Here is a 10,085-nt window from a genome sequence, read left to right as displayed (position 1 = left end):
TGAAAATGTTGTCCCCAGACATAGCAGTCTACTCCTCACACCCACCCATCAGGTGCTCCATCTCTCCCCACTATTTCCTTCCTCCTCCCCAAACCGTATTCCTCTCCATCTCCTCTTTCAGTCTCTCTCTCTAACCTTACTCTCCACCACATCCCTCTATTTAAATAATCTTCCTCCCTTGTTTGTGGAAGAGAGAGGGAGAGAGAGAGAACTAGAGAGTGAGAGTAAGAGAGAGAGAGAGAAAATAGGGTGGAGGGGTTAGATTTCCGTTTCCCTCTAATTCAATCAGAGAAATGGTAGCAGCAGAAATAGCCTGATGGACAGACTAAGAGGCTCTCTTCCTCCTCCTCCTCTGGGACGGGAAACAGATATGCATACAACCGCACGCATGTGCACACGCACGCACGCACGCACGCACGCACACACGCACACGCACACACACACACACACACACACACACACACACACACACACACACACACACACATATGTGCCACTGACTCCATTTGATGTACATCGGGGTGCATAATACAAAAAGGCTTTCCACTTGCAGGATACCAGAGTGCTTGGTTATACTTAGTTGGCAGAACCTGTAGCCTTGCTTTAACAGTAATGATAAGTATGTACTCGCCTATGGCACACACGCACCACGCACACGCACACACATGCACACGCACACGCACACACACACACACACACACACACACACACACACACACACACACACACACACACACACACACACACACACACACGTGAAGAGACAGCACCTGTTGATGTGCTGAGGCCCTCCCCCCCCCCCCCCTCTGTGGTGTGGATCACTGAGAGCAATGAGGAGAACCAGGGAGGAACAACACACTCCCCAGCCCTCCCTAGCCCTCCCCCCCAGCCTCCCTAGCCCTCCCCAGCCCCCCCCAGCCCTCCCCCCCAGCCCCCCCCCAGCCTCCCTAGCCCTCCCCAGCCCTCCCCCAGACCTCCCCAGCCTCGCCCAGACCTCCCCAGCCTCCCTAGCCCTCCCCAGCCTCCCTAGCCCTCCCCAGACCTCCCCAGCCCTCCCCAGCCTCCCTAGCCCTCCCCAGCAGCCTCCCAGAGGACTCTCCGTCAGCGTAGCGTGGATCGCAGACTGTGCTGAGCTGTGAGGAGCTCAGCATCACATCTCTCTGCCCTCTGAAGAACGTTCTGCGTGTTGTGGCGCAGGAGGTAGAGCTGCCGTCGAATGATCGCACGGTCGGGAGATCGGAGGTTCGAGCCCCGGCTGGCCACACGTCGAAGTGTCCTCGGGCAAGACACCGAACCCCAAATTGCTCCCAGTGAGCGGGCCGGCCGGCGCCTTGCATGGTAGGGTGAATGAGAGGCTGTTGTAAAGCGCTTTGGATAAAGGCGCTATATAAGTGCAGTCCATTCACCACGTATATAATACGTTTCATTGGTATACTTAGATGAATATACTTTGCTGTTGTTGCCAATAGGCTCAGTGAATGCCATAGATGTGTGTGTGTGTGCGCGTGTGGCTGCAGGTCCAGCAGAGCACAGTGAGGATGAGTAAGGGCGTTGTGGGGGGTCCAGGCCTAGCACAGTAAGAGCTAAATGCGGCTTTTTCTCCATGCTAATTCCCTCCCTCCAGGGGAGATATTCCTGGGGTGTGTGTGTGGAATGCCTTCTACATCTCTAAGGAATTTTCTGCCCACAAGAGACCGGAATGGCCACTCCCACATTCCCGACCCAATCTTCTGTAATAGCACCACACACACACACACACACACACACGACAAGTTCCTTTAGTCACATTACGCCAGTAGAATGACGGAAAGTCTTTGGTATAGAATTCCCACCCAGACACTGATTCGTTTGGGAGTGTCAACAGAACGCAAACAGGGACAAAGAGAGGAATTCATGTTGATCACAATGTCTTTATTTACATGATAGATGTTTGGATACAAAAATGGAAAAATGTCTACTTCGGTGAGCTCATCAACATGCAGTACGCATTCCAACTTTAATGATTAAAGTATATAAATAATGTTTATGTTTCACCACTCTCAAGTCGAGCTGTTGATTTGCCTGTAAAACACAAACTACCACAACACATCATCATGACAAAGGTGATACTTTAACATTTAACATCCATCAACTGAAACATTTCACAAGGCAGTTAGCTACACATCCATAATTCATATCGATAAACCTTTGTTACTGTATTCTATCCAATACCATAACATAGAAGTCTGCTGGTGAAATGTCTCCAAGACAAATCTGTAGCTTTGGCTTAACATGTGCATTTTCTAAAAGGACAAAGACAACGCTACAATATAGATCTTTATATATAAACATATGCTAATATACTGTACGGTATCTCTATCGCCATACACAAATATGTACTCTATACATATGGCAAAACAATGTTGCTGTTTCCTCTTGCTTCCTTGCAAGATGGCTGTTCTCCACTGATGAGAAGTAAATAGGAAATGTATTTTTATCTATTTTATCACATCTACGCTAACTAATGCGAACAGATGATGTGAAGGATATGAATAGGTTATAGCCACTGAAACTAGCTGTTGACTGGCGCGTTTGTTTGTTTTATATGTGTGTGTGTGTCTGTGTGTGTTGTACAGAATATGAAGAGCAACAGACACCCAGACTGAGACATGATGGCTGTGATAGACACGGAGAGAGGCCATGTTATGTTTGGATTGAGACAGTTTTATTGTTATCTGTGGAGGTGAAGGTGAGGTAGAACGTTATACCTCCTGAGAATGTGCGTGTCTGAGTGAGTCTTGTTTGTAAGTATTACCTGACTGACCTCCTTCTCCCCCACCGCCCTCCCCGTACCCTCTGACCCACTGTTCCCCTCACTGTCCCCCCCACTCACCCTCCAAACTCAAAGGCTTCGGAGACCGTGCCTTCTCACGAGCTGCACCCCGCCTCTGGAACTCTCTCCCTCAGCCACTCAGAGACTCACCCTCACTCTCCACTTTTAAATCCCACCTCAAAACCTACCTGTTCTCCCACGCATACAACCTCCCCTACCCCTAGCCATCTCCCCCATCCCTGCCACCCCCGCCCCCCCTGGACATGCATACAACCTCCCCTACCCATCTCCCCCAACCCTGCCACCCTCCTCCCCACCCTGGACATTGCTGCGTTAATTGTTCCTCGTTCGTTAACTCTGTGTTCTATGTACTCATGTTATCTGTTGCTTGTTGTCTCTGTGTTTTCTGTTTTTCCCATATTGTCAGCGTCTTTGAGCCCCGGAAAAGCACTATATATAAATACAATGAATTATTATTATTATTATTATTATTATTAAGTTAGTGTTCAGGGCTGAGTGGAGGGCGTATGTCCAGTGTGTGTGTGTGTGTGCGTGTGTGTGTGTGTGTGTGTGTGTGTGTTAGTGTTCAGGGCTGAGTGGAGGGTGTATGTCCAGTGTGTGTGTGTGTGTGTGTGTGTGTGTGTGTGTGTGTGTGTGTGTGTTAGTGTTCAGGGCTGAGTGGAGGGTGTATGTCCAGTGTGTGTGTGTGTGTGTGTGTGTGTGTGTGTGTGTGTGTGTGTGTGTGTGTTAGTGTTCAGGGCTGAGTGGAGGGTGTATGTCCAGTGTGTGTGTGTGTGTGTGTGTGTGTGTGTGTGTGTGTGTGTGTTAGTGTTCAGGGCTGAGTGGAGGACGTATGTCCAGTGTGTGTGTGTGTGTGTGTGTGTGTGTGTGTGTGTGTGTGTGTGTGTGTGTGTTAGTGTTCAGGGCTGAGTGGAGGACGTATGTCCAGTGTTCTGGCTGAGCTGTCTTCTCCCACCACCTCCAGGCGCAGACTGAGTGCGCTCAGGTCCTGGTGTCCCTCCGTCCCGCCTTTCTCTTCTGGTTGGACAGACAGACGCAGCGTGCAGCCTTTAGGGAGGAGCTCCTGCTCGTAGGCTGCTGCCAGCTGGTTGACCACTCTACGCTCCACCTGGGGGGTTATTATAATAATGATGATGATGATAATGATGATAATAATAATATTAATAATCATAATAATCATCATCAATAATTTAAAAAAAATGTAATAATAATAATACATTAGACTTATATAGTGCTTTTCTAGACACTCAAAGACGCTTTACAAACTGAAAAGATTGAGTAGTAAAAATAAAAATAAACAAAAGATAAATAAAAGAAAGTATAGGGGTCTAATATTTTTTTTGATTACTAAATCTAAGTGTCTTTGTAGGACAATCTTTTTTTAAACAATATATTTATTGAGTTTTTTGAAAAAGATAAAACAAATCTTGAAAACAAACAATTAGTAACAATGATATATGTATATACTGTACATACAAGCAGATAACTCACCAGAATTGCCACACACATGTAGGCCTATATATAGTACGTACATTGATGGAGAGGCAATCATATAACTGAGCTCATATATACACATACAAAATAAAAGGGAGAGAAAAAATAAAATAAAGGTAATAATAAAAACATGAAACTGTAAAAAAAATAAAAATTAAAATATAATTATATATATAATAAAGAAAAGGGTACATTGCAACAGATACATTAATTATATCCAACTCCTACTCTACTCCTGGTCAATTCACACACCTGTTCAAATGGTTTATTGCAGAGTTTACATTTGTTCACGCCCAGGTTCGTCCATCCAGTGTGATAAGTCCTTGTCCTCCAGATATTTTATGAATGGGCCCCAAATACTTTGGAATCTTTCCTGCCTGTCTTTGAGTGTGTATGAAATTTTCTCTAATGGTAGACACCGAGACATCTCCCTAAACCATTGCACAATACTTGGTTTACCTGTGCTTTTCCACGTTAGTGCTATTGATCTTTTGGCCTGTAAAATACACATATCCATAAAGATCTGTTCACTGCATTTCATCCTGTGTCCCTCTGGATAAATGCCAAGAATAAACAGCTTAGGCTCAACAGTAATTTTAATTGACAGAATGTCCTGTATTATTATTCCAAGTTCTTCCCAGAATTCTTGAATTCTTGGACATTCCCATATACAATGAAAGAATGTACCCTTGTCCTCTCTACACCTGTTACATAAGTCTGGAATGTTGGGGTTAAATTTATTGAGTTTTTCTGGTGTTATATATACTCTCATTATCCAATTGTACTGTAGAAGCTTTAAACGAGTGTTAGCGGTCTGGGTTTGAGCTCTTTTGCATGCCTTGTTCCATTTTTCCACTGATATATCCTCTTGAAGGTCACTCCTCCATGCTTTCAATTTGGGTTCTGAAGATTCTAGTGATCTAGCAATCAACAAATCATATACATCCGAAATAATTCCCTTTCCGAAAGGATTTTTAATTAAAACTTTCTCCAATGAGGATAGAGCGGGTATGGCCAGGGAGTGATTTTGATTAGAATAAATAAAGTTCCTGAGCTGTAAGTACTTAAAGAAATGCTTGCGAGGGATATAATGTTTGTTTACTAGAATTTCAAATGATTCCATATGCTCATCCTTTGAGTCGAATATGTCATTAATTTGTGTTATTCCTTTGTCAGCCCATAATTTAAAGCCCCCGTCTGCCCTACCTGGCACAAAGTAATTATTGCCCCAAATGGGACTATAGCGAGAGAGAACAGGTGTTTCCGACAAGTATTTTTGTACCTCGTACCATACAGAAATCATGTTTCTCAATATAGGGTTCGATGTTTTCCTTTTAAGGTTTTTCGGATTATCAGAGTATATATATGTCGGCAGTTGGAGCCCTATAGAGTTACACTCAATGTCTTTCCATGCTGGTGAAAGTAGTCCTTCTGTCGAGTAGTAAAACCTCATAGTTCTGATTTGAGTTGCCCAGTAATACCACAACATGTTCGGGCATTGTAGGCCACCTCTGTCATAAGGTAAATACAGAAGAGACAGGCGAAGTCTGGGGCGTCTATTTTTCCATATAAAGTTCGTGAATAATGTCCTTAGTCTAGGAAATAAGTTTGGGGGAGGCGGCAAGGGGATGTTTTGAAAGAGATATAATAGCTTTGGGAGAGTGTTCATTTTCAATATATTAATTCTGCCTATCTGGGAAATAGGAAGAGATGACCATCTATCAATTGATTCGCAAATAGAATTTACAACAGGGCTATAATTAGTCTGTACCACTTCTTCTAACCTGTGAGTAATTTGTATTCCTAAATATGTAAAGCTGTCAACTGACTTAAAGTGACCAATATAATTGGGTGGGTTCTCTCTCTCATTCGAATTAAGCAGTAATATGGCAGATTTATGGCTATTAACTTTGTACCCAGAAATATTGCCGAATCTTTTAATGAGGTCCATAAGAGCCGGGATCGATTCTCCCAGATTTTTAAGGAACAGGATTACGTCATCCGCATATAGAGCTATGCGATGTTCAAGTTGACCTATAGGTATGCCTGATATTGATGTGTGATTTCGTATTGCAATTGCTAAGGGCTCAATTGCCATCGTAAATATGAGAGGGCTCAATGGACACCCCTGTCTGCATCCCCTGTTGATTTTAATTGGCATAGATATATTGTTGTTAGTAATTATTTCTGCATATGGTTCTTTATATAATAATTTCACCCATTTACAAAAGTTTTCTCCCAGCCCAAATCGTTCGAGAAGCTCAAACAGGTATGCCCATTCCACCCTGTCAAATGCTTTCTCAGCATCCAATGACAGAAAAGCTGTATCTGGTAACTCTCTTTGGGAATGTAAGATATTTAAAACCCTTCTTACGTTATGAAATCCCTGACGACCCACAATGAACCCATTTTGGTCTCCCTTTATGATATCTGGTAGAATAATCTCTAATCTTTTTGCTAGAATTTTGCAGAGTACTTTTAAATCTGAGTTGAGGAGGCTGATTGGCCTCATGTTTTCGCATTTATCATTTGATTTTCCAGGTTTAGGAAGGAGAGTAATCAAAGCCCCTCTCAAGGAGGGAGGGAGGATCCCTTCCCGAAATGATTCATTAAACATCTCAAGAAGAGGTTTCCTTAATTTAGATTCAAATTTCTTATACAAATCGATGGGTAGGCCGTCTGGTCCTGCCACCTTCCCAGATTTCATGCTCTTTATTGCCATAGTGATGTCTTCTAAGGATAAGTCGTCACCCAGTTCCATCCTTTCTTCCTCTGATATACTAGGGATATCAATATTATTTAGGAATAGCTTTTGGTCTGGTAATTCTGGAGCTCTTTCGGAACTATATAGTTTTCCATAATATTCTCTAAATGCCTCATTAATTTTAATAGGATCTATAATAGAGTCATCATTATGAGTCTTGAGGTTGGTAATAGCTCTTTCGGTTTGAAGTTGTTTTAAGCGCCATGCCAAGATTTTTCCTGATTTTTCCCCTTGGTCAAATATAGTTTGTTTAAGTTTTAAGAGATTATCTGTAGCTTTTGCAGTTGACATTTCATTATACTGTGTTCTCAACAATAACAATTCCTGGTGAGTTTTTGGATCGGGATTTTGATAATAATTTCTCTCCAAAACTTTGATTTTTGACTCTAACAATGTAAATTTTTGTTTAGCTCTTTTAGATTTAGAACTTGTAAAACTAATAATCTGGCCCCTAATGTAAGCTTTAAAAGCTTCCCATCTGGTGCTTGCAGAAGTCTCATCTGTGTTGATTATGAAAAATACATCAATTTGTACCTCAAGGAAAGAGATTAGATCTGGGTCCCGTAGCCAACTTTGCTGCAATCTCCATTTTGGTGGATCCTTTTTCAAGCCTGGGTCTACATAACACAAATTATTTGGGGCATGATCTGATATCAGAATACTGTCATAATTACATTCCTTGATTCTAGACACCAGGCCTGCAGAAATTAAGAAATAATCAATTCGGGAGTATGTTTTATGTGTACTGGAAAAACACGAATAGAATAATACCTCAGGGTTTCTGTCTCTCCATATATCTCTAAGATTTAATGTCTTGATAAACTGATGTATAATTCCTCTGCTTTTATTATGGGACTTATCAATATGTGTTAACCTATCTTTAGAGGGATCTAGTGTACAGTTGAAATCTCCTGCTATTATATATTGACCTTTGAGGGTTGATAGAGTGAAAAACAAATTACTGAAAAATTCAGGGTCATCATTATTTGGCGCATAAATGTTGACCAGGTTGAGAAGTTCTGTCAGAAGCATGCCTTGAATTATTAGGTATCTACCTGCCGTATCAGCAATTATCTTTGTGACATTAAGAGGAATAGATTTATGTACAAGAGTCATGACCCCTCTTGCTTGAGTGTTAAAGGGCGCTGAGAATACCTTACCCTGCCACCTCCTCCTAATCCCAATGTCTTTGTCTTTTGAAAGATGTGTTTCTTGAAGAAAAATTATTTGGGAATTAATACTTTTTAATCTCCCCATCACCTGCTTTACCTTTTTTATTTTTTGTAGCCCTCTGCAGTTCCAGGATGTGAACTTGATGTCTAATTTACCAGTCATAGATAGCAATACATTTGTAAATTCCTTGTATCATTGTGCAATAATGTAAAGAAGAAAAAAAAAGAGGTCAAAAGAGAAAAACGAAGACAAACAAACAAACAAACTGGGTCTCTCAACAAACTAACCGAGACCCCCCCAATGCTCCAGAACTGAGCATTCCCCCCACCCACCTGTTCACTCCCATAACGCTGAAAACTACTCCACACCGAGTGAGGAGTAGTGAGGCTGAACTGATTAATCTCCTTATAAAGAGTAACCTTCTCCCTCCACTAAATGTGAAATAAAAACCTAATTAACAAAGTTGGTATATTGGTCAACCACCACTAAATGTTAAGTATAGAAGCCCATTGTGAATTGTATATTATAATAACTAAAGAATGTGGATCAGCAGTTGACACCCTGAAAATAACTGAGCCCAAACTGAGTTTGAGCGGCATGTTATGGGGTGTTGCTGTTATAGTACATACACATACATACATACACACACACACACACACACACACACACACACACACACACACACACACACACACACACACACACACACACACACACACACACACACACACACACACACACACACACACACACACACACACACACACACACACACACACACAGTGCTTAACATGCCCTATTGTGAAAGTTTCCTGGCCCCCTGGTTGAATTTAGTAACCAAAATAAAAAGTAGAAGAATACATTGGCATATAATGTATTATATAATTGACATTATGTATTATGTATTTTATCATTTAGATTCACCACTTCAATAACGATATGTTGCCAATCTGATCTGAGGTTCGTTCGGGGCTGTTTTCTCTCCATTCTCTCTCCGTTGTTCAGGAAACAGTGCTGCTCGAATAGTGCATTGTGGGATTATGAGTTTTAGTGTACTTTTTTTGTTACTTTCCGACCTACCGATCTACTCTAATATCCTCAAGGGAAACACATTGGCATATTAATCGCTTAGATAGACACAATTCAACTTGTTTCATGTAACTTGAAAAAACGAATAACTGTGAAATAACATTGTAAACCCGTATCATGGGTCTAGCGTAGCATTGAATCATTGTTGACGGTGAACTGTGTTCGAGTAGTGCATTTTGGGACATTGAGTCTTAACGTGCTAATTTCTGAGGTACTCTCAACTGAATGACCCCAATATTTTCTCCGAAAACATAATAGTATGTTAAAGCACCTAGACACACACAGTTTAACTGGTTTGCAAATAAACATACAAGAAAAAAGAACAATATAAACCAGTGTTAGAGGTCTAACATGACGTTGCTCGTTATCAAAGCCAGCAGTAGTGTCTCATATACTCATCCACTCTCGTTCTCTTCTTGGATTCGTTTGATGAAACTTTCCACTTCTGTCGGTGTGCCAAAAGTTTGTGTTTTGTCCTTGTGTGTCACCAGCAATCTAGCCGGGATCAACATGCCATGTTTTATCCCCATGCTACGTAATTTCTGTCTGGCCGAGTCGAATTCCTTCTGCTTCTTGTGTTCTCCTGTCGCTAGGTCGGGGTAGAAACGTACTGGTTTGTCCTTGTGTAGGATTTGTTTTTGGGCTCTGGCTGCTCTTAATACAGTCACCTTATCTCTGTCGTTCAGGAATTTCATGATCATCGTTCTCGGAGGCGCGTTGGGTTCCCGTCTC

General features: G+C 42.0%; 1 protein-coding gene across 1 annotated transcript in view; it reads right to left on the bottom strand.

Moving 5' to 3' along the window:
• Positions 1 to 3,226: 3,226 nt before the first annotated feature.
• clpb (ClpB family mitochondrial disaggregase) overlaps positions 3,227 to 10,085 on the bottom strand; it is a 45,058-nt gene continuing 38,199 nt past the window's right edge. The window contains exon 16 of the mRNA XM_080542664.1: positions 3,227 to 3,941. Within this exon, the coding sequence (XP_080398790.1) occupies positions 3,726 to 3,941 (216 nt within the window). The 3' untranslated portion in view covers positions 3,227 to 3,725. The remainder of the gene's footprint in view (positions 3,942 to 10,085) is intronic.

This window comes from Nansenia antarctica (genome assembly GCF_963989245.1).
Source record: "Nansenia antarctica genome assembly, chromosome: 12".
Lineage (NCBI taxonomy): Eukaryota > Metazoa > Chordata > Actinopteri > Argentiniformes > Microstomatidae > Nansenia > Nansenia antarctica.
The sequence above is the reverse complement of the archived record's forward strand: the minus strand, read 5'-3'. Positions and strand labels throughout refer to the sequence as shown.